Consider the following 25,351-nt stretch of genomic DNA (forward strand, 5'->3'; position numbering starts at 1 on the left):
CAGGAAGGTTTCCATTATTCAATAACTTAAATCTTAGATCAGTTTAAAAAAACCTATATTGTGTGAAAACGCTGCGGTTTTATTGTTTATGTGTAGAACATATAGATGTTCTGCCTAGGCGAGGAAATGACTCACTTGTGTGGGCAATTGAGGTTGTTGAACTCCCTGACGAATCCCCATGTTCACATGCTGAACTCCTCCTGGGAACTGATTCACGCTAGCCATCCTGTTCTGGAGCTGAGAGGAAGAAGAAGAGAAGAGTGGGGAGGAAGAGCAGATAAGAGGTGCACATAGATAAGCAGGAGTCGCATATGTCGTTTTAGAGAGAAGAGGAAGGTCCTGAAGAGCAACAATACGACGATGATCATGCGTTTTGTCATCCACCAGAACAGAAAGGGGCACTCACCTGCTGTGGAGCCTGCAGCCTCTGCTGGAAGCTGGAGCCGCAGTTGGTTGGGGGACAGCCTGAGCTGGGGGCCCTGTGGTCGCATTACCCCTTGTCTTAACCCAACACCTGTCGCCCCACCAGGGAATGCTGCTCTGGGGACCCCGAACCCCTGCCCTTGTGGACCCACTGTGGCCAGCTCTGGGGGGAGCTGAGCTTGTGAAGCTGGTGTGAACTGGGAAGGGTAGGAGGGGAGTTTAGTGTCCATGGCAACTGGGCTAACAGCAGGCTGCTGGGTTAGGAAGCTCTGGCCCGACGGGTCAAAACAGCCACTCTGGTGAGATGCAGGAGAGAGGAAAACAATGCTTTTTAAAACTGTGCAACCATTCTGATTTAGAAGTACGGTCCCATCTACATACCTGGACCAGTTTGTCAATACCCAGCGCCTTGTCCAGCTCAGCCAATTCACTCTCATCAGTCCCACTGAGGAAGTTGACGAGCTGCTCGATCAGAGCTTTTTCATCATTCCGGGCTTCAGGTATGTTTGATGGACCGAGCACATCGTCCAGAGTGCAGGGCACACACTGCCTGCTCACACACACACAGCCGGTGAATTTTCACTCTCTTCAAATGCTGATATGCGTGAGAACTCAGTCACACTTACTCCTGTGGGGATGCCAGGGGAGCTTGTAAAGGGGTTCCAAGAGCATCAAAAGACAAGGTGTCAGACAGAGCCAGGGGCTGGAACTGAGCGTCTCCCACATCCATTTTGGTTAACCCTATATTATATTTGAAATAGGCCAGAATAGAGGTGGTTTATGAGTGACAATAAACTGGACACTGTGTAACTTCTTGAGTAAACGTGCCTCACACACACTCGACCAACAGCACAGACATTAGAGGGTGTGTGCAGATGTTCACATCAACAGACATTAGAGGGTGTGTGCAGATGTTCACATCAACAGACATTAGAGGGTGTGTGCAGATGTTCCCATCAACAGACATTAGATGTGTGTGTGCAGATGTTCACATCAGACATTAGATGGTGTGTGTGCAGATGTTCACATCAACAGACATTAGAGGGTGTGTGTGCAGATGTTCACATCAGACATTAAGATGGTGTGTGTGCAGATGTTCACATCAACAGACATTAGATGTGTGTGTGCAGATGTTCACATCAACAGACATTAGATGTGTGTGTGCAGATGTTCACATCAACAGACATTAGAGGGTGTGTGCAGATGTTCACATCAACAGACATTAGATGTGTGTGTGCAGATGTTCACATCAACAGACATTAGATGTGTGTGTGCAGATGTTCACATTGACATTAGATGTGTGTGCAGATGTTCACATTGACATTAGATGTGTGTGCAGATGTTCACATTGACATTAGATGTGTGTGCAGATGTTCACATTGACATTAGATGTGTGTGTGCAGATGTTCACATCAGACATTAGAGGGTGTGTGCAGATGTTCACATTGACATTAGATGTGTGTGTGCAGATGTTCACATTGACATTAGATGTGTGTGTGCAGATGTTCCCACAGCCCTGAATCCACCTGTTTGGTCATGACTGCATTTTTACGTACCAGAGCTCGAGCTGAATGGGTTGAGGATGTCCATCTCTGGGAATGGACTGGTGTGTTTGGGGGTCTGGAAGGGGTCGCCTTGTTCCTGGGTTTGACTTGGAGTGGGGGGGCTGCAGAAATCAAAAGCTGACTGGCTCTGAACACTGCAGCCAGATGACAGAACGACATCATTCGGTCCTACAACACAAAGAAAAACCTCATTTAAAATACAGGACTACTTTGTAAACTCCTTCCTGCCCCCGCCCTTCCAGCAGACAGGAACTCTACCTCTGTTTGGAGTGCCAGGAGGCTCTCTTTTCACATTTACACCGCAGGGAGTGCTGGCCTCGGCAGGCTGCAGCTGAGTGGGTGACTGGAGTTTCAGCTGGGGGGAAGGAGGGGCCAGTTGTGGTGAAGGTGACTGCAGCTGGGGAAGAGACTGTGAGACGGGGGACTGGAGCTGGGCTGAGGGCTGGGGGACTGGAGACTGGAGCTGGGGCCCTCCTCCAGAGGTTGATGAATCCTCGCTACCCTGCCTGGCCCCAGTCGGGCCTCTCAGGCATGGCAGCAGCTGGGTGATAGTATCCATGTCAACAGGGCCACCAGACATCTGAGGCAGAACCCAAGAAGAAAAACAACTGTAAATTATGGAACCAAAATCGATGAAAGAAAAGGTCGTGAAAAGGTTCAAAAGTTCAAGAATGAATTAGACGGTGGCAGAAGAAATGGGGAGAATCTGGAGACATGGGGACACACAAAAGGGTCAAAGGTCAGCAGGTTTCAAAGACCACAGCTGGTAGCTCCGCCTGCAGCACAGACAGTCCAAGAACATAAACACTGACTGTGATTTACAACAGCTGTCAGGACGCTGCTATTGCAAGAACAATTCTGAACAGAGGGAAATTCCAATGCTTAATGCTAAGTAATCTTCCTTACTGTGTGTGTACATCAGGACGCAACTGTAACGCATATGGAGGGGATTTGGGTGTCATGACTGTTTGCTGTAGTCAAAGCAAACAGGCCGATGGACGCCCGTTTAACGAGGCTCGCCTAATCTATGAAATCGCCCCAAGAAGAATCGTTTGACAGCGCGGCCTTAATGAGCTTTATAGAGCTTAAACTCAGCCTTGTGATTAGCAAAGAAATAAATGAATGTATGCTTGATTATTTTCAATTGTAACTGTCATGGCTGATTCAGGTTAACACTTCTCGTGCTTTTTTTTGCATGTATGTGCAGTTTTCGTCAGGCTCTGGACCAGTGTGGCGCCAGAGTGGTCGTCCGGAGAATAACCCACATGAAAACACAGGACATGTGTTCGGTACCGTGGAGTCCCGGCTGTCGCGGCGGCCGTCTCTGCGGTTCTCCCCGACTGGGCTGGATTTGGGACTGATGCTCGAGGAGCTGCAGTTTGCTGCAGGTTTGCACGCGGCTGCGATAGCAGATCCTGCGCAGGGCGCCGAGTCGATGCTGGTTCTCTTCTCTACTTTTGCTCTGATGCTCTGCAGGCTGAGAGCGGATGGGGGCGGCAGGTCCCCCAAGTCCTTGACAAAAGACGTTACTTTTGTTAACGATCAAAAGCAGATTTAAAATTTGGAATGTTAAAGTGAGCTCCATTAAAACAGACAAAAAGACAACACCTCAAACTAACCTTTTCATCCGTGTCCAGCAGAAAACGGAGAAGTTGGTGGTCTTGTTTGGGAATTGGTGAAGTCATTGCTGGACTGGGAGGTGGCTCCTTCTTTATCTCTGCTGGATTTTGACTTATTCCTTCTTCATTGTTGGCTGATGAATCATTGGGACTACTGTCCTGCAACAGCCGGTGCAGGATCTTATGCCGTTCCGTGAGTGTACTGTGGGATGCAGGGCACTGAGGGGTGGGGGCTGGAGGATGAGGCAATGATGTGCTGTGGATGCTGTTGCTGGATTCACTTCCGGTTCCGTTGCTATCATGGAACTGACTGGGCCTCGGGTTACCCACCTGTGAGGCAGAAGAGAGGGGGGCTTTAACTGAGTCCTCGTCCCCTTCTTCTGAGGGTTTCACTGATGGAGGCCTTGTAGAGGAGCTGGTGGGTGTACTGGTCTGTCGTTGATGGACAGGAGACGAAAGGAAGGACCCCGAGGATCCGCTGCTGGCACTGCTAGTACCGTCGCCACCAGAATGCTGCCTGTTCAGGCTGCCTCCACTGTTTGTTCCCCCTGCTGGGGAATGGAGGCCTGGCGTTGAAGGGGAGAAAGGATTTCCTGTTATCCGAGGACTTTCTCCTAATCCAGGACCAACTTGTGGCATCCTGGATGAAATAAATGAGGTAGGGGCGGCTGTAAGTGGGCTGCTCAGAGGAGAGGGACTGTTGAGTTGCTGTGGACAGGTCCGGTTGGGTGTTAGGTAGCCTGCAGGTGTGGATGAGTTCTGTCCCTGGGAGGAGCCGTTACTGCTATTGGGGTTAAGGCCCGAGGTGGCGACACCTGAGCCTTGTGTCCAGTTGCTGCCAGGAGGAAGAGAAGGGGAGCGAGAGGGGGTTTGGCCAAGGCTGCCAAGGTTCTGTGGAAGGCTGGGGTTAGTGTTTTCCTGAGAGCTTGCAGTGTTGTGTTCCCTGGGAGAAAGAATGGAAATCAACCGAGATATGCAGATAAAGATAAACGATGCGCACATTTGTGAAGAATACTGTACCTGTCAATAGTGTGAATGCCCATAATGAAGGGCTGAACATCGGGGTTGGGGGGACAGCAGAACTTGCAGCGGGTCTGAGCACTGAGTGGGGTGCCGTCACTTAAGGTGAAATGGTACAGCGGGCTGACAGCACTGCCGTGAGTCATGACTGTGGGGAACACACACACGCACACGCACGTGCACACACACCGAAAAAAGGAAAGAAGTTGTAATATCTGTAAATATTTTAGCTCCACAAAAAGCTCAAATCAGTATTATCAGTCAAGCTGTTGCTCCTTTTATGAGTTCATGTTAACGTCAGAATTATCCATAAAGGCCATTTACTCTTTAACTGGCGACGTCTAGGATTTTACCTGATGGAACTAATGTGGCTGCACAAAATCGTTTAAGAGGACAAGCAGCTTCATCGACGACTCAACAGAGGCTAACGGCGCGAGGTTTCCCCGTTCAAGACCCCAGATAATCGATGTCTGACTTGTGTCTGTGTTGTTTTGATTGTTCCTAATGAGGAACCAATCAGGCACCCTTGTGATCAGTCATCAGTGGCTACTCACCCTCATGCAGCAGCTTCTTAGCGAGGGAGGGCTCTTTGCCCTGCGGCTGAAAGAAAGCGTAAATGCACTTCCTGACCAGATCCTCCCAGCCAGGTCGTCCCGTCGCTCGCAGAGCACTTGTTTCTATGGAGATGATCTTCCCTGGAGGGGAACACCACACACGCGTGAGCTCACAGCATACAGACGCAGATCTGAACATCTGGCGCAGCTTCCACGCGATGCCATCAGCCGCCACCTTCCTTCCAAAAGGCCTTTTAGCCATAACGGGGGCCATGTGCCTCCGTAGTGGTGTGGATCCCAATCAAAGATTCCATCACACACGATCAATAGACGGACTTTTGAATCTCTGCGTTACCTGTTGGGTCCTGTCTTGTGATGAAAGACTCAGTGTTGAAAGGCTGAGGGCGAGGTATCCGACAGGCGATACAGATGAGGCAGGTCTGCAGGTCTGAGGGAACATGAACGCCAGCAGTAACCTTTGAGTGTGTGCAAGTTCAAGTTTGTCTCGGGTCAAAGGCGGAAAACCAAAACATGGTAAGATTGCATAATGCACAGCCGCAGCAGCGAGGCTTTACGTCGCCGTTCTAAAACCTGGAACGTCTAAACGGCAGGAAAATCTATTCCATGTTGCATCCTGTTAAATGTGAGACACGCAAACGATTCAGGCTGTTCAGGCACAAAAAACTACCAACGACACCAAACCGCTGCTTCCTTTGCTTTCATCCAGTTCTAAGAATTTCTGGTAAAAGCAGAAAATGCCAGCATTTATTCTAAAGCTGACAGGAAAATCGACAGGCTCTTGTTTGCTGTAGTGAACGACAAAGGCTGCTTTCTTCGCCCTCTTATTCTCCATATTCTCATCTCCTCTGCTCTATTAGCATACGATACTCTCATCTAATCTCTTTTTTAACTCCAACTCGTGGGTTCCATCACTGCTTTATGCCACTACATCAAAGTTCAGCAGGTGATAATGAGCATTTCTGAGCCCTCCAGCATTAAAAACACTGAAACAGCCGTCAGGAGAAGGCGGTGCCTTTGACCTTTTGACCTGGGGACGTGTGGACTTTCTAATGGTGCATATTGCTCTCACATTTGCCTGTTCGAGGCGCTCAGGTCCTGTTTCAGTGGCCTCTGCTGTCAGTGTGGCAAAAACAAACATTCATCTACTTTTAGCTGAGAAACTCTGAAGCCACAGCTGGTTAAATATAAAAGAGAAATTATATGGGCAGAAATACACGTTCCCATACTCCCGTTTCTTTTGTCCAACGTTAACCAGATGTGGTAATAATTAAAATCCAATTCCATACTGTGGGAAACCTAGTGTATTTCTAATTTATGTACGTACCCTCTCCTTCCTCCTGCATGCTCTGTGGTTGGGAAACAGTGAAACACTGCATGATCTCATATTGTTGCCTGGCCTCTGGATTTTCTGAATCCACCTCATCCGGTGGCCTCTTGAGCATACGACAGTTGAATGTGTGGCTGTTCCTCCGGCCAGGTTCTTGTGGCCACGGCACACCGTTTACTGGGTGGAAAGAAACAAACAACACAACTTGTTGTGAGGTGATAAGGCCAATCGAGATCGGATGTTTTATTTCCTCTTTGGAAATGCTCAGTTGTGGAATTTTCCATATGGTTTTCATTTTGTTACACAGAAGCACAGAGAGTGGGCTCCAGCACTTTACCAGGATATTATATTATTGTCAACCAGAAGTGTAATTTCAGCATCCAATATCCAAATTAACCAAATTTGTTCTGCCTTTTGGTATCCGCAGGATCCGCCTAAAGTAATCCGTGGTTGATTTACACAAAAAGGCGTCATCACGTCTTCTCCGTGAGATGGAATGTGGAATTCACGTGCAGGCAGGTCGCCTAACCGGGAGAGTTTGATTTTCCCCGACAGAGGAAAGTGAATATTGTAAAGTTTAATAAACGACCATACCTGCAGTCTGCACCAAAACCCCTTTTCTGCTTAATTCACTTAGATTTTTGTTAAATCCATCTAATAGTTTGTGTATTTGCAGGCCGAAGGAATTCTTTTTCCAAAAAAAAGGAGGAGGAACCGCTACGATCGGCTCAAAATAAAAGGGATCACGAGATGAGAGGGAAAAAACCCAATCTTCTCTCCTCCGGTGCACGCTGTCCTTGAATGACCCCTCTCAGGATCCACAATGATTCCCTCACAACCTCTTTGAAGGTTGTGCTTATAATTTTAAGAACAGGCGTCCCTCCTCCCCGGGGGCAACCACACATCCTCTGGTATCCGCAGCTTTGTGTACAGCACAGAAACACACAGCTCATTGGTCATCGATAATTCAGCTGAAATGACTTCACCATCCTTTCCCGTCTACTTAAAATACTCCCACATTTCACACGCACGGAAACTGTCAAACGCAGAGATGCTAGCGCGGGATCAAGGATCCTTTTTTCTAAGATTAGCACAACCTCTGGCATGCCAGCAGAGGCTGAACGCAGCCTTACCCAGACTTTTTGGCAGCAGATTGCGAACAAATTCACTGTGGTCTCCCACATGAAGGATGCTGTACACGCTTGAAGTCATCAGCTCCTCCTGAGGGTATCCAAGGTAACTCGTCACATTCTCGGAAACAAAAACAATGCGGCCCTCTCGGTTGACGACAAAGAAAAATCCATCCAGGGCCTATATGGGGGGTGGGGGGTGGGGGGGCGAGATTTGTGTTTAAAAGTGTGCTTGAGGAGCGATTTGATAAATGGTGATTAAAAAGATCCACGTGGGGGATGGATGGCACCTCAAGCAGCATTGGCCCGAGGGCCTCCTTCTCCACCAAGCCCTGGCTGCTGGAGGAGACGTCACTCTTTTGGACATCATCATCTGGAGACAGAAGAGCTGCCTTCTCTGTAGAACGATGGGAAACATGGAAAACATTAGACCTGTTAATCTTCCCTTCTTTAGGTTCAATTATTCCCAAACGGACAGAAATTTCAGACATGAACCAAAAAATTCTAAAAGGAAAAAGACAGAGGGTTCCAACATCAAACGGGAGTTTCAGAGATAAGCGAAGGACGGTGCTGCAGTTTATGTAGGAAGAAAACGTTGTGCTCATTTACTCATCCCCCCCCAGTGCTAGTTTGATGCTGGGTCATGAGCTTAACTGGTTCCAACCTGATGCCTCCAAGGAACCACTTCGCTTTTCCACAGACCAAGTGAAGCCAAGTCAGACCCAGGTCAGAACCGCGTGAGGTAAAGTGTGCTGCAACCTGCTGGATGCACTTTTAAACAGGACGGCTCGTATCTGTCCATGTTTTGGGTTTGTAGCCCTGTCAACGTGACCCCCCCCGCCCCATCCAAACCAGCCCTGGAACCTGGATCTGACTCGGCTCCAGTGAGTATTTTCCTCCACAGGTACCCAGCGTTTTCATGGCACGTTCGCGTGTTCCTCACCCTGCTTGCGCCTCTTCATCTGCTGGATTTGGTCCACGGTACTCTTGAGGATGTGGCACTTGTCGGGCTTGACACTGAGGCTGGCGATGTCGCCCATGTTGGATGACAAAAGTTCAGCCAGCTCCTCGATGTAGCGACACTCCAGCTCCCGCCTCCGCTTCTCCAGACTGGAAGAAAAGGTTTGTGAGAGAAACAACAGCTTTTAAACATGTTGCTTTCCTAGCAAGAAAGCTAAAAAGGTAAATAACATGTTGAATCATTTAATACAGAAGTGTAAAATTAGCCAAAACAATGGATCGAACCAAACCCCCTCCAGGACTGTTTGCTAGTGCTTTAGTAGCGTTGAGGTGGCCTGTGCACTTTTGATATCGTTTACAGTTTAAAGGACTTTTTAGACTAAAACAATGCAGGAGCTGTTATATGAGACATGTCGCGGCATCATAACGGAGCTGTGTTCACTGTAGACACCAGACATGTGACCACCTTTTCTCTGGAATAAATACAGCAAACTTCAGCAGCATTCTTGGTGCATCACACTACTGTGCTAGAATTTCACAAATTCATTTTAAAATTGGAAACAAGCAATCAACTGTGGCAGTAATTTGAGCAGTAAAACAATTGAACGGTATAATTCATGAAGCTTTCAACATTAAAGGGGTGGTCAAATCCAAAATTCAGCAGCAGCACATTCCTGCCCTAAAACTGTCTCCCTTTCCCCTCATTGAGCCCAGCACACAGCAAAGTTCCCCCTCCAGTTTCAAAAACATACTTCCAGCCCGACAAGTTACAGCAAGGTATGTGGTAAACACGAAAAAAGGAATGTGCCTTTATGTAAGTGTGTATGTGTGTGAGACGACGGCAGCAAAAGTAGGTCAGTGCGTTGGCCAGCCAGAACTCACAGGCGTGGTGACCGAAGGAGGGAGGAAGCAAGGGAGGGAGGGTGCGAGGGGGAGGACTCTTGCTGCCATGTGAACGCGCAGGTCAGTGGCTGCGTGTTCTTACTGGAAAAGAGCTCTTACATCACCTACCGAGCCTCACACACGCACATATACAGACACAGGACACTGCAAACGTTCATGTTCATACATTACCTCACGCAAAAGTAAAATACCTGACCTCAATCCCTAAGGATTCACTTTCCCTGCTCAATGTCCCTTCATGGGTAAAAAAAGACTCAGTACCAGTGAGTAAAAAGCTCCGTTCTACAATATCCTCCCTCATCAGGCAGCTCTGCAGAGAGGAGGACTTTTAGGGACGTCCAGCCATTATGGAGGAAGCTTCAGTCACCACAGGTGGAATTAGTGTCAGTGGTGCCTCCTGCTCACACTCCTGAGATGGTTGCGTTCCCAGAGGACCCCTGACCTCTATAGAAAAACACACTTTTCTGGTTCCAGGCCGAGCCTCCAGACAGCATTCTGGTGTTGAAGGCAGTCAGACCAGCTCCACCTTCACACCATTAAAAACAGACCTGATGCGTAGACAACCTGCAAACATGAGCTTCACCTGCTGGAAACGTGGCTGATGGAAGGAGGATGGCTGGAGGAGATGCATCCACGCACGCGTGCACGTGCACGTTTACTGTATAAAAAGACTCGATGCCTGTGAAAACTCTCCCACGATGAGCATGAAAATGAGTCAAACGCTCGGAGGAAATCCACAACAAACGAGCCGACTGACCACAGATGAGGATGCGAAGCTCTAATTAGACCGTTAGGCTGTGTGAAGACGTGCTGGTGCAGCGTAACACGGCCTCACACACAAAGCTGCGCGTGCGCTGCTGCTAATACCTGCAGCAGATGACGCCACAACACTGGCATGTATAGTGATTAATATAGATGCACCACTGAATCCTTATAGAGCCTTAAAGCTCTCAACAGTTTATATCCAGTCGGACAAATACTGTGTTATTATCTCCAAACATGCAGGATTGTATTTTTGTGACGGCGCCATTGTTTAAGGGCCATATATGGCGAGGTAAGTGCATTAAAGAGGAGGTGGTTTTAGACAAAGACGCCAGTGTGACGGTACCTTGGCCCTGAGGTGTCGCATGGTGAGCCCTTCCTCTTGCGTGCCTCGGAGGTGGCAGGGTCCAGAGGGTTTTCCCCTACTGCACTCATTTTCAGCTATGACTGACCTAGGAGACGAGGGACACAGAAAAGAGCAAAAGGTCACAAAACCTTTACAAACCAAGTTCTTTCTTTTGTTTTTTACAGCAACCAGCGTGTGAATCTCTGTGGCTCACGACATTATAGAGACTCAGGGTCAGGAGGGACCCGCCTTGCTTTAGGACGATCACAGCCCCACTCTGGGAGACCGCACGCCCCCGCGATAACCTGCAAATCCCCTTCAGAGAACAATTCAGGCACATTTGTGATTCACACAATTTCACTGAAAATATTGAGCAGATGTCGCGACACCACATTTGTTCTTATTCGCCCTTTTCTCGCTGCTTTCCTGGATGTGAAAGTGCTGAATCTATCCCACCTCATCACAGGCGTGACCATGGCAACAGAATGCCACATTTAATTGGGTGTGTATAGGAAGGATGCTGGGCCCAGGCTGAAGCTGAGGATGGAGACATTGTGTGGGCTGGGTTGCCAGGTCTGACAGACGATGAAGCCCTTTCACTCCTTCCACCGCTACGGTTGCCAGATAATATCCACAATTAAAAAAACACAACCCCTCGACCCAACAAACACCAGCACATCGGCACAAGAAAAGATCCCTAAATGACCCACTTGGCCGTTTCTGAATCTTTGGCCTCAGTGATCACAAATGAATGCACAAAATGTGTTAATTTTTATGTGGTTTGGTGTAATTGGAGGGATTTTTCTACACTCACACATTCTTGAAATGTGTCCTCTGAGGGGCAGCACTGCTTCAAATGGGGGGAGAAGTTTTATAACAATAAATCCGTCCATTTACAGACAAAGCAAAGATATTGATGTCATCTCAATGTGCCAGACTGAAGCTTGGCGGTTAAAACGATACACGCCACACATGCACGCCTGAAAACGGGCGGCTCCAGAAGATCAAATGAAATCAAGGTCTAGAGTACATTATATATCATATATCATATGGAATCCAGAGTGTCTCCAGGAAACTAGATCAAGGAGATTCTACGCATCACTCTTCACAAATGCAGGAACCCGTCTGGATGGTTTTAGCGTGACGCCCGGTGGGCTTGGAGCAAAGGCAGCATTCCCATCGCTGCCTCTATGCAACCAAATTCCTCGGATTCCAAAAGCAAGAAGGTACCAAAATGGTTTCACCTTTACGTTACCCTAACGTGGCAGGTCGAGCTTTCTGCCCTTACAGGGGCAGGGCGGCGTGGCTCAGCCTGGAGGGGGCGGAGCTGAGAGGCAGCTGCCGACCACAGCCGAGCAGGTAGCCTCGATCCAGGTACCCGACCCCCGAATGCTCCACTCATCCTTCTGATGTACCAAACAGGTCCTTAGTCCAGAAGTCTGGATATGTTCCACACAACCAAAGTGTGAATATAACCCACAGACACCCACACTAAAACCCTAATAACTCGGCTTCCTGATTTCTGCAGCCTGTCAGTCACCTACTGGAACCATGAGGCTTAAATAATCTGAGATTATTAATCGGGCCCTTCTAACGCTCCCTTTACAGAGGAGAGGGTGCTAGTGTAGACAAACCACATCGCTCACAGCTTAATTCACTTATTTTAATGCCTGGCCTTCTTTACATGCGACCACAGGACCATCTCACTCCCCCCCCCCCCCCACACACACACACCTGTAGAGCAGGTTGGCCTCTTCTCAGCACAAATCTCTACCTTGTTGACTGAGCCTTCAATCACCAAAGAGGGAGAAGGAGAAGCGGGCAGCGTGCAGCAGCGTCTCCAAGCTAACGTGCAGAGCAGAGCGCATCCACGGGGTCCACATGATGCCTGCCTGCTGCCTCGGTGTCTTTGGGATGGTCTTTCCTTAAAGCTTCCTCCGGCTCCCGTTTCTCATTCCACACGCTGCGGAGCCATTCTCCGACTCCCTCGCTGCCTCACACACATGCTCACACTGGAAATGCATTGGCTCGCAGGGCTGGGTGTCAGGAAGATACCACACGACAGGGGACCAAAGAATGGCCGCAGATGTGAATTACTAGTTTTAAATGGCTATCACTTTAGGAAAGCATAAGACTTTGTATTACAATTATGGAGCTCACCTGTCCAAGGTGTGACCTTTGACATAGGGCTGATGCCCCAAAACACCAAACCATAAAACTACAACATTAAACTACCAAGAAAACTCAACACTCAGAGGGAAATGTACATGACGGTCTCCTCTATGATGCCAGGAGCTTTTCTAATCATGCTTGATGAGGGGGTGTTTCCAGTGGGAAGGTAACGTTCCAACATCGTTCAGGCTTCCTTTGCTCGTTTCCAGAACGGTAAAACATCCCTTGTTTTCCTCATCGCTGCTCATGTGTAGAATGTGAGCTTCCCTTTCTGCTGCTGCCAGTTGGTTCAGTCCATGAGAAGCTGCTCAGTCACTGTTGCTAAGGCCATCCCTCGCGCATATGGAACACGTGCACACTCACATGGACGGTTTCAGCTGACACTGGTGCACAGGACAGAAACTCTGTCATTATTATCTCCAGAAATAGAAGATTAAACTATGCAACTACTGCAAAATTTATGTTATGTGGAGTTAGATCAGAGTGGTTTTATTGACATTATATTGCACCCAGTGAAATAAAATTATTGTTTCTGTCCAAAAGGTGCAAGTAAAAAATGACCAAATAATATAAAATGCAATCAAATGAATTACAGGAAGAGTGGAGGACACTGAGAATGGAATACAAACAGCTGATGTAATATTGCACACTGATGCTAGGAGACCTTCTGGAATGTGTTCTGGATTCAGGTCCATTCAGAACCTCTGGATTTGGGATCCCGTAAAGGAAGAGGTGAAACAGATGGAGGTGAGTACGGTCAAGGACCTTTGGGGCTGTTTAACTCTGCAGAATCCTCCCAACTTTAGGAGAACACCCAGCACACCAGTTCAGGCTCCGGACCGCTTCAGAACCCCCAGGACGTTGGCGTTGGTGCGCCATCAGTACAGCTGCTGTCTGAGTGAGGATGTTGCAGACGTGGAGAACATGTCCACCGCCCAAGGAACCAGGACAATCCTCTGTCCTGCATTTCCTACATCCTAAAGCAGCGCTTTTAGTTTTGGGGGTTTGTTTTTATTCAAATATTCAGCACGTCTGAATCTCATCCCTGTGTGGACGCATCTCAAAATACTTCAACATTGGGTTCCAATGCAACTGAGATTCAATCATTCAAACTGTCTGGAGGGGGGGTTCAAATGAATATTGATCCAACAAGCTTCAGTCCTGGTTCAGACAAGACAGCAACTCTGCAAAGACAACTTGTGTCACGTTCTCCCAGTAGGCAGAATTAATAAAGCATCGATATACGCAGCCCTAACCCCATGATGAGGGACAGCTGAGGACCTCCCAAAGAAAGGGTGACGAGGCCAGAGTCTGAGCAAGCTGCAAACAACCATGTGATCGGGCACTAAACCGACATTTAGCAGTGGGTTTTTAAAAAATATTTCCATTTTCACAGATTCAAACATATAAGATTACCTGACTAACAAAAGGTTTTCATGGCCAGGATTCGTTTATTCCTGATCAAGAGTAAAAAAATGAAACTCCTTAAAATTGGGAATAAAACTTCAATGATGGCTGAAAACTCTGAACCAAGCAAAAAATACTGCTGGAAAGAGCAGCAGCTACAGCAGCAGCAGCTACAGCAGCAGCAGCAGAGCAGCAGCAGCAGCAGCAGCAGAGCAGCAGCAGAGCAGCAGCTACAGCAGCAGCAGAGCAGCAGGTACAGCAGCAGCAGCAGAGCAGCAGCAGCAGCAGCAGCAGAGCAGCAGCTACAGCAGCAGCAGAGCAGCAGCTACAGCAGCAGCAGCAGAGCAGCAGCAGAGCAGCAGCAGCAGAGCAGCAGCTACAGCAGCAGCAGAGCAGCAGCTACAGCAGCAGCAGCAGAGCAGCAGCAGAGCAGCAGCAGCAGAGCAGCAGCTACAGCAGCAGCAGAGCAGCAGCTACAGCAGCAGCAGAGCAGCAGCAGAGCAGCAGCAGAGCAGCAGCAGCAGAGCAGCAGCTACAGCAGCAGCAGAGCAGCAGCTACAGCAGCAGCTACAGCAGCAGCAGAGCAGCAGCTACAGCAGCAGCTACAGCAGCAGCAGAGCAGCAGCTACAGCAGCAGCAGCAGAGCAGCAGCAGCAGAGCAGCAGCAGCAGCAGCAGCAGAGCAGCAGCTACAGCAGCAGCAGAGCAGCAGCTACAGCAGCAGCAGCAGCAGCAGAGCAGCAGCAGCTACAGCAGCAGCAGCAGCAGAGCAGCAGAGCAGCAGCAGCAGAGCAGCAGCAGCTACAGCAGCAGCAGCAGCAGCAGAGCAGCAGCAGCTACAGCAGCAGCAGCAGCAGAGCAGCAGCTACAGCAGCAGCAGAGCAGCAGCAGCAGAGCAGCAGCTACAGCAGCAGCAGCAGAGCAGCAGCAGCAGAGCAGCAGCAGAGCAGCAGCAGCTGCAGCAGCAGAGCAGCAGCAGCAGAGCAGCAGCAGCAGAGCAGCAGCAGCAGAGCAGCAGCAGCTACAGCAGCAGCAGAGCAGCAGCAGAGCAGCAGCAGCAGAGCAGCAGCAGCAGAGCAGCAGCAGCAGCAGAGCAGCAGCAGCAGAGAAGCAGCAGCAGAGCAGCAGCAGCAGAGCAGCAGCAGCAGAGCAGCAGCAGCAGAGAAGCAGCAGCAGCAGCAGAGCAGCAGCTACAGCAGCAGCAGCAGCAGCAGAGCAGCAGCAGCAGAGCAGCAGCTACAGCAGCAGCAGAGCAGCAGCAGCAGCAGCAGCAGAGCAGCATTGGTGAAGCAGAGCAGTACATCTGTGGGTCCTTGTCTGAAGCCACTTTCATCCAAGTGCTGATTTTGATTCATGCTAATGGGAAACAACAGTTCTGAACTGACACTTAAAGACATCCACGTCATGGCTCGATGCTTGTGCACATGTGCACGTATGAACGTCTAAGTCTGGGGAGCAGAACGTCTGGGTGACATGTACGATAAATGGCTTTCAGCTGTCTTCCAACGTAATACGGAAACGGGAATTTAATGGATAACTGATGCTTGAGCAGGTTCACACTTGGACCTTATTCTGGATTTATGTTGCCCCCCCCCCCCCCTTCCGGCTTTGTTCACAAAGTGGATCAGATTGATAAATGAGTTTCTCATAAATGAGCCACATCCAGTGGCTTTTTTAGGAGAGTAAATCAAAATTTCCAAACTAATCAGGGAACGGGATGTTCACAATTAATGGTGAAAGAGCTCCAGCGTGGGGAGCGAATGGTCTTTGGGTGCTTTACGGGTTCCTCTGAACCCACTACTCTGATCATTCCAGGCCATTGTTTCCCACTGTGTGTGTGTGTGTGTGGGGGGGGGTGTGGGTGTGTGTGTGTGTGTGTGGGGGGGGGGTGTGTACCCAGATCCAGGATGTTTACGAAGAAACCATCCCAGTCAGCACACAGTTCCAAACACAGAGTGGGACGGCCTGTGCGGCGTACGCTGTGTAATCTATACATCTATACATGTATACATCTATACATGTATACATCTATACATGTATACATCTATACATGTATACATCTATACATGTATACATCAGGACGTCTGTCCTGCATCTCTGTTCCTGAGTGTTACACAAAAACTACAACAATGGAGCTAAAGAGTCAACACAACTCCTCATGAGTCGGGGAGCAGCTAGAAAACACACAGATCAGCAACTGGTCCTTGTTTGGTTTGGAGAGTAGCTGTGTGTGTGTGTGTGTGTCCTCGTTTCAACTTATACAGCGCCTGATAAGATATTCTGGGATGTTCAGAGCCTGTGAAGAGCCACACATCACAGCGCACACAGCTCAGAGAGCTGATGAGGAGTGACAGTGGCTCCACACGGCTCATCTGATTTTCTCCTTTATTCCAAACAGCTGGTTTCTTTACCCATCCCAACTGGTCACACTGGTCACTGCTACAAACTAGTGCCTTCTCCTCCTTCCTAACAAAGGAGCCAAACACCAGGCTACGCTGCGAGCCAAGAGGGAAAAAGGCTGCTTTATGGCAGCACAGCGCCGCTGGTGCTGCTCACACATCCAGATTCAAGATTCAAGAGTACTTTATTGATCCCTTTAGGGGGGGTCCATCAGGGAAATTAGCTCCAAAGAAACGGACAGCGCTGTACACAATTTCCCACCACCATTACACCCCATTAAACCTATTAAAGATAATAAAAAGATAATAAAATAAGAAATAAAATAGAATAAATTAAAAATAGAATATGAATATAAATATAAATATAAAACTATAAAAATGTTTTATATCATTTTATAGATCATGGAGGAAATGAGCAGAACCCGACTTATTGGGACGCTACAGAAGCTCAACTAACCTCAACGTACACACGGCCCTTCACTTAAGCTCGAAGGTGAACCAGAAGGTCTGAAGAAGAGGTGGAATTAGCATACAAGCGTATCTCGGAGTTTACCCTAAAAACCTGTCTTGCTAACGATGTTGCCACGGTGACTGAACAAGTAGCATCAACTTAATGTTAATTGCTAATATTAGCATAAGATGAAAGGCAGAACTCCCTGTAATGACTAATTAAACTTTACTTCAAATTTACTTTAAAACCGTTTTTTTCACCTCAAATCACACATTTTAAAGGCACATCCAGACAATGATCCTGTAATCCCAAACCCCTGCTTCCATATTAGAGGGAATACTGGGATATTTGAACAGAAGAAGCTCCCGACTTACTTTATCTATGGTTCCACTGGGTCAGTCATGTGGTGGCCTTGTCCAGAGCTCAGCACTGAGGAATAAGGCAGGAAGTGGAGACCAGTGGTGAGAGGAGTGGTGGGCACGGGGCCTGGATCACCGCTGATGGAGGCGTTAGGGCTCCAGGGCCACTCCGTCACATGGCACCATCCCAGGTGGGGCGAGCAGCCGCCCGGCCTCCGGCTGGCTGAGACGAGGAGGGAAAAGGGACACTGGTGAGAGCGTTGTTGCCAGGGTTTCCCCGGAGTTTAGCCAGCTTGGACGGAACACGGCAGGAAACGGCGAGCTCCACGCACCGCGTGGCGCCTCCCTGCCAGTTCCACTCTAGCACGCCACACGTATTGGTCACACATCCAACCGCAAGATAAAAAATAATAAAACAGCTGTGATAAACGCTAGAAGTCTAGCGGCTAGTAATTAATATCTTAATGAGAGTAAAAACACGTTTTGGCTTTCACTTTATTTTTAGGACCCTGCGAAGGGACGGACCGGGGGGGTCCTGATGTGGGCTGCGGGAGGGATGCAGGCGACCAACATTCACCATCTGATATCACGATGGCGTTTCTTTTTTTAGGGTTCTGCTCCATTTGGTGTGAAGTTTTTAATATTTGCATCGGTCAAAGGGGGGATTCCTCTAACGTTTCTGGACGTGGTGCACGTCCCCAGGCTGCATCCTGCTGAGGGATGTTCTCTTCCCAACATCTGGGAGACGTCCACAGACAGCAGGCTCACCGACCCAGAACCTGGGATCGGAACACTACCAGACAAGTGGCGACGAACCAGCGCCACCAAAAACCCGCTGGTTTGTCCTCTTTCCTGGCGTCGCCCCTGAAATCGTGAGTAATGATCGATTAGCAGCGAGAGGGGAACGAGAGTGTGTTCCAGACTTCACTGCAGCTCACTGATAACCAACGCTCGCTGCTCGCCAGCACTGGAAACTGATGTTCGTGGGACGTCAGGTCACATGTCAACAATGATGCTGGCTCACTTCTCTGGGATCAGCTTGGTTTCTTTCTCCTGCTTTGATTCTTTCCAAATCCAAGAAAGCTGTGTCTTTAATGATGCAACTGGGATCAGCAGTGATGCTAAGCTGGTCCTGATGGGCAGATCAGATGCTGCCCAAAGTCTGGAAAACTCCTTTTAAGTTTGCACTTGTTTGATCTGGCTAAAATCAGATCTGTTAAAGTTATATAACATCTCATTTAAATGTGAAACAGTTATTAGAATATCATAATCATATTGGGATGACACCAAAAATGGATAAACCTCAATGAATCAGCTACCGCTAACAGTGGATGCTAATGCTAACCAAACGGCATCTGCATATAGATGGCACATCTGCATAATTAATTAATTAGATAATATAGATAATAGATAAAACCACATGAGCCGAACCAATTACTAAAATATGGACGGCTTCTGAACAGTGTGTGTGTGCAGAAGAAACTGAAGTGAACCAGCATCACACTGGAAAAGTTCTACACGTGTGATCTATTGCGCACATTGGAAACACATGCAAACATTATTGTGTACATGTGTTTGTCTGTACTGCACGAACATGTGTAAATACTGGAAATTCAATATTTAATGGGTTGGATGGATGATGGATGAATGATGGATGGGTGGTGGATGATGATGATGGATGGATGATGGGTGGATGGGTGGATGATGGATGGATGGATGAATGATGGATGGGTGGTGGATGATGATGGATGAATGATGGATGGATGGGTGGATGATGGATGGATGGATGATGATGATGGGTGGTGGATGGATGATGATGATGGATGGATGGATGATGATGATGATGGGTGGATGGATGATGGATGGATGGATGATGATGATGGGTGGTGGATGGATGATGATGATGGATGGATGATGGTTGGATGATGATGATGGGTGGATGATGGATGGATGGATGGGTGGATGATGGATGGATGGATGAATGATGGATGGGTGGTGGATGATGATGGATGAATGATGGATGGATGGGTGGATGATGGATGGATGGATGATGATGATGGGTGGTGGATGGATGATGATGATGGATGGATGGATGATGATGATGATGGGTGGATGGATGATGGATGGATGGATGATGATGATGGGTGGTGGATGGATGATGATGATGGATGGATGATGGTTGGATGATGATGATGGGTGGATGATGGATGGATGGATGGGTGGATGGATGATGGGTGGATGATGATGATGGGTGGATGATGGATGGATGGATGATGATGGATGGATGGGTGGATGGATGATGATGATGGATGGATGTATGATGGATGGATGCATGATGATGGATGAGCAGATCAAAAGAGCAGCACTGAAGCTCCACCCACTTTGGCAGGCTGGCCCCGCCCACATTAACCGAGCATTTTAGATGCTAAAACAGCCTTTTTGTCAGCAGTTAGCAGCGTAGCCGAGCAGACAGAACCAGGTTCTGTCCATAACAGCACTGAACTGGCACCATCGGACTCCTGAACGGGTCTTCTGAGTCCGCGTGGACGTGAGCCCGAGCGGCGGCCGCCACCGGCCAGAGACGGGCTGTTCTTGATGACCACAACACGCGGAGAGTTGGGCTGCAGACTTTTTCCTTCTGTCCCGGGAAGATCCTGTCGTCCCGTCTGCCTTTTTCCTCTGGAGTGGAGCGTGGTTCGTAACCTAGCAACCCGCTGCAGTCTGCAGCGTAATTACCTTCCTGTTTACACCTACGAGTGCAGCGTGGTCACGTGGGATGTGTTTGGGATGTGGACACACGAGGGGATCATTTCCCCTTTGAGCGTTACAGGCAGGAGAACACGAGTGCAGGACGAAGCCTTCCACCCTCCCCTGGGGACTGGAACCCATGAATCCACCCGGGACCTGCTTGGAACCAAAGGCTGCAACGTGCATCACAGTCACATGCAGATGCTGGCAGGTCTGGGAGGGCTAGCGTGTCACACTAGCATAAACCGCCTCCCAAAATACGTCTGTTTTTGTGGAAAAAGCCATTTTTCATCTTAAATTCTCCTGACATTTCCAGAGGGGGGGGGGGGTAAACCCTAGCTCCACCACTAGATGCCAGCAAATATGAAAGGCTGGGCCGTCAGGACCAGGTCCTGGTCCCACGTGAGGACCCGGGTCAGCAGAGCCGTGCCAGTCACCTGAGTGTCCCGTTACCAGCACAGACAGCCGCAGTCTTTTTCCTGAAAGTCAAATTGGGATTTCTGCTGCTGCGGCTTTAGTGTTTAGGAAAAAGTGGGTTATCGGGGCCGCCACTCCTCCGCCGCCCTTCAGCGCCACAACCACCGCGCTCTCGCTCCGTCGCCTCACTGGGCTCATGGACGTCTACCCGGTCTTCCTGGTCCCTCGTTCTGACGTAAAGTTACCTTTCTGCTCCCCCATTTCCTCAATTAGCTTTGCAGCCAAATATGGGCCGAAAGGTGGCGGGAAGAGTAAGACTGTGTGTGTGTGTGTGTGTGTGTGTGTGTCACTGTGTGTGTGTGTCCCACAGTGACTCAGAGAGCCCAAATCTAGGGACAAACCACAACAATGAGCAGCAAAGGCTGGAGAACCAGATAGTCCATTTGAACATCTGCTTCGTCCTCCTCGTCCTCCTCTGGTAACGACGCTACGTGACCGAGGCCACCAGGTGGACGCAGGTGACCCACATTTGCTGTGGGTGGACGCAGGTGTCTCTGGGGGACACAGCAACCTGCCGGAGCTCCAGCGGGAGGACGTGTGATGGTGGAGGACAGGCTGCAAGCGTGCTGCTGCGCGCTAAAATGGCTGCTCGCTCTGCACAGAGAGGACTCCCACTCCCAGGGCTCAGATGGAGCCGATGGGCGGAGCCACACTCACAGGCGGGTAATGATTAAACAGGTGGGATTATGGGTAACGCCAGGTCCTAATCAGCAACAAACATTAGGCACTAATCAAATGCTCCCTGATGTTCCTCCTCATCACATCTGTGGTGAACAGAAAGAGACAATTCCCAGAGGTTCCACCCTCACAACACGCTGGAGTCCGGCGGACTGGGCCGTGCGGCGGCCGTGCGGTGGTCGTGCGGTGGCCGTGCGGTGGTCGTGCGGCGGCCGTGCGGTGGTCGTGTGGCGGCCGTGCGGCGCCGCGGCAGCTCGTTCTCACGCTACCTTTTTGTTGCCTGATCAAAGGAAACTTATGACCGAGGTGTCACAACAGACGCAGGACGGTCCCGAGAGGAAAAGCAAGCGCACGAGCTGGCCCAGCGCCCACAGAACCAATATGAATGAGATGAACAGTTTCAACACGCTATATGGCGCCGATGGAATTCTGGGTAAATGGCGCCGTTATCTCTCGTTTAGTGCTGAAAGGTAATATGAAGAGGTCCAAATCCAATCACAGCCGTTTAATTGGCGTCACAAAAGTTCCCGCAGTTGTTATTTGTCAGGTTATTTGTGCAGCTTGGAGGAAGCTCCAGAACAAGACCAGCACCAACCGGACTTTAAGCCTCCATATGACTAACCCTAACCCTGAAGTGTAGCTCAGGTCCAAACTCTTCTGCCGCTGGTTCAGAGCGTTCATCAGCAGCCGTTTGTCCTGTTCGAATCGTCCTCTCGTTCCATTTTAAAAGGCTCAGTTTGACAGGACACTTATGTTTCAATGAGATTAGCTTCTAATTTAATTTAGTGATGTTTCCACCTCGTTTTCAGGTCAAGGAACCAGTCAGTGGGGTGTGATTATTCCAGTTAAATCACCCTAAACGTGGCCCGTTGGGCTGCTCCACCCTAAACGTGGCCCGTTGGGCTGCTCCACCGATGGTGCCGGAGGAACTTCCTGCCTCCTCCTTCAGTGGACCGCTCGTTAGTTTGGTCTCTCGTTACAAACGACCGTTTGCTACTCTCACTCGTCTTATCTCCCTTCACCGTTACACACTATTGGACCTGCTGAGAGCCTTTTACTCACTGAAGCTGTTCAGTACCACCAGGGAGGGTTGGCAGAACCTCCAAGTGGACCTGCTGCCTCATTTCTGTACATACGGTTATGGGTTAAGGTTAGGGGTTAAGGTTAGGGTTAAAGGTTAGGGTTATGGTTAGGTATGTCAAACATGCACTATGTCCAGATGAGGACAGCGGCTGTTTTGCCCGGAGCAACGATCCAGGAGGCGGCTCGTGGCTGAGACCCTTGCAGCGGCACCTTGGTTCCGGTCTTACATAACAAGCTCGCGGCGATGCGGAGGATCCCGTCACGCGGCGCCGCGGCGGGTGACGGGATCCCCAGAAGACGGTGTCGTCGGGCCAATTGATTGATTTTTGGAGCAGCGTTGCGTGTGTAATTAACAAAGGGTCGCGCACGCTCGCAGGCCCGCCGCATATGTTCGGCTGCAGCGGCCAGCGCAGCCCCGGATGGCCAGCGTGACCCGCCGCAGGGACGGTGCGGTTCTCCGGTGCCTTACCTGTTTGGGTGCCGGTCAACTTGTAAACGGTGATCCTGCCAGCGGGGTCTCGTCGTGGGTCGTCACGCTGGGCAATAGTCCCGAGGCAGGGGGCAGTTTTCCCTGCGCCTGACGCAGGCCAGCTAGCTAACGTGGCTAACCAGCTTAACTTCACTGCTTTGCAACAGGGGCAGTCAGGTGTCGGACTTTTATCCGCGGTTACTTTGGATCTCTGACTTTGCGGTGTGCTGCGGCGTCCCTGGGATAAATCCACGTAGGTTCCCCGGAAGGCGTGAACCCACAAAAGCTGCGTTAGCTCGCGCGCTAGCGGCTGAACGCCACCTTATGTTGACAAACAAGCCTGCGTAGTTGGAATCACGCACGTCTCGAAGCTAGCTAACGCCAGGCTGCCAGCACGTTAGCACGCTAGCTAACCAGCTTCATAAACCCAAACCTCGCTGCGGAAATTCGCCTCTGGCCGCGTCCGACTCGTGCCCCGCGGCGGCGGTCAGTCGTGGGTGACTCCGGGGGGTCGCTTGCGGGCGGTCTCCGGCTCTCAACGACGGCGCAATCGCGTTGGCAAACACAAGTTATCGTTTTGGTCTCTGCTCTCCGCCATTTCCAATCTCTCAACACAAACAAACAGGGCTGCTCGTGCACGCGGAGTGCCGAGGCGCGTTCACGGCGGCGCCCGGAGAAGCTTCGGACGCGAAACAAACCGACTCTTTTATGCTTCGAAACGAGACATTTGTGCGGAAACTCGCGGGCTGCATTCTGCATTTATCACGCTTTATTCTGTCTTTTTGTTTAAGAACGGGCGCGACGTGAGCGCGTGTAACAGCGCGCGGATCCGCGTGCTGAAAGATTCGGTCCCTTTTTAAGTAAACAAGCAGTTTTCTCACAATAATCAATAATCAAAACAACCTGTCGATAAGATTCGCAGCCAGTGTTTATTTAGGTGCTTAAATCCATCACGTTTGTCCACCATCAAGTCCATATTTTTCCACTCTTGACTACTTTTATGTTGATATTTATCATTGTGTTCGTGACAGTAATTCTAGAAATGAAATGATGTCAATATTAATCATAATAGAACCAGTAAAAGCTGCAGCACGTACATATTTTGAATGCAGCTTGCTTTGAGTTCTGAAAGACCTTTAAAAATGTCAATTATTTTTATTATTATTATTATATAAGTGCAGTTTTACAACTGCTTAAAAAACCCCAAAACTATAAATGTTTGAAAGGGTCCAGAATCAACCGCACAGGTCGACCCGATCACCATCGGGGGCCCATCAGAAGTCGCCCTGCGTCCTTTGAGAGGGGACAGAACCGTCCTCATCTGTCTCCTCTGGTCATCTGGTGCCTGTTGACAGCAGAAATGTCCCCGTGCATTCAGCGTGAGCATAAACCAATAAAGAGCATCTGTTGTCGGCTTTGTTTACTTCAGCGGGTCGAACCTGAGCAGCTCGGCGGGTCACGTGCGTGAGAGCTCCAGTTGCTCCCAGTGTCTCAGCGTGCACTCTGTGCTGGGTATTGTTATGAAATTACATGTGAGAATGAGCAGCATGCACGGGTGTGTCTTCAGGAGATATTCTGGGAAATACTAAGAAGTAATTACATTGTGCGTAATATGGTAATTGGCCAATGACATTCCTCTGCAGCTTGTATTCCAGGATACGTCTCAGAAGGGGCAGCAGGGAAGATTTCTTTCTTTGTTTTGGATTTTTTTTAAGGTTTTCTCGGTCAGACTGAATAATTACTGGCTTTATTAGAGCGTGCAGCTGGAGATGAACAGCAGATGTGGTGCAGACGCGTTTTAAAAACATTCCTGTGAAGGAGGACAGGCCTGTTCAAAAATATGCAAGTTGCCCACAACGAGGTTCCTGCCGGGGCGATCGGCGTCAGCTTCCTGGTGCTTTCATGACACGGCCGGGATAGTTGTCTTCCAGGCGAGCTGTGGAGCGCCGGCCTGCCAGCAAATGACAGACCAGAAACATTAAAAGGCACTTAAATCTAAATCAGAAGGGCTGAAAGGTAACTTCAGCCCTTTGGGCCTGTGAACGGGAGGAAGGTGTCGCCTGGGGCTCTTTTATGAGGACCGGGTCTCCAGCTGCCACCTTCCTGTTTCAGAGGAACCTTCTGAAATGGAGGCTGGAACAGGGAGCTCGTAGCCTCACGTATTTGCTGTTCTGACGGGAGCAGGGAAGCTTTTTCCTTGTGTCTCTGTGTTCAGCAAGTAAATGAGGCGGTTCTTCGAGTGCCAAAGACAATGAAGGTTGAGAGATTAGAACATATTCAATTTAAACTGGACGTCACATCTGCGCATCCCTTAAAATGACTTGAAATTAAATATTGTCCATCTTCAACAGGTTTTCTTCAGCAGCATTGACTGGGGTTGGATGCTAAATGTATGAGTGTTTCAGACAACAATGAGGATCAAACTGAGAATTGTTCCACCAAATGGATCCTATGAAACCAATGAAGTGCAGGATGAAGG

The 25,351-nt window shown here is 49.4% G+C and overlaps 1 protein-coding gene across 1 annotated transcript; it reads right to left on the minus strand.

Moving 5' to 3' along the window:
* Positions 1-112: 112 nt before the first annotated feature.
* Positions 113-23,498, minus strand: LOC115252909 (nuclear receptor coactivator 1-like). Its single transcript, XM_029849201.1, has 18 exons — positions 22,873-23,498; positions 17,433-17,640; positions 10,631-10,736; positions 8,603-8,769; positions 7,950-8,056; positions 7,663-7,840; positions 6,527-6,706; positions 5,537-5,629; positions 5,182-5,322; positions 4,628-4,775; positions 3,608-4,550; positions 3,282-3,500; positions 2,247-2,568; positions 1,980-2,156; positions 1,050-1,164; positions 805-973; positions 407-719; positions 113-237 (listed from the first exon to the last, which is right to left on the minus strand). The coding sequence occupies exons 3-18, from the start codon at positions 10,717-10,719 to the stop codon at positions 218-220; spliced, it is 3,381 nt and encodes a 1,126-aa protein (XP_029705061.1). The 5' UTR covers positions 10,720-10,736; positions 17,433-17,640; positions 22,873-23,498; the 3' UTR covers positions 113-217.
* Positions 23,499-25,351: the final 1,853 nt, after the last annotated feature.

This window comes from Takifugu rubripes, chromosome 16 (genome assembly GCF_901000725.2).
Source record: "Takifugu rubripes chromosome 16, fTakRub1.2, whole genome shotgun sequence".
NCBI classification, from domain to species: Eukaryota; Metazoa; Chordata; class Actinopteri; order Tetraodontiformes; family Tetraodontidae; genus Takifugu; species Takifugu rubripes.

Bases quoted from the DNA above. Each gene is read 5' to 3' on its own strand.
- LOC115252909 (XM_029849201.1), bottom strand. From the start codon at position 10,719: ATGAGTGCAGTAGGGGAAAACCCTCTGGACCCTGCCACCTCCGAGGCA. The intron at 8,770-10,630 runs GTACCGTCACAC...CTTTTCTTCCAG, and splicing joins TGCGACACCTCAGGGCCAAG to TCTGGAGAAGCGGAGGCGGG. The intron at 5,323-5,536 runs GTAACGCAGAGA...GTTCCCCTCCAG, and splicing joins CACAAGACAGGACCCAACAG to GGAAGATCATCTCCATAGAA.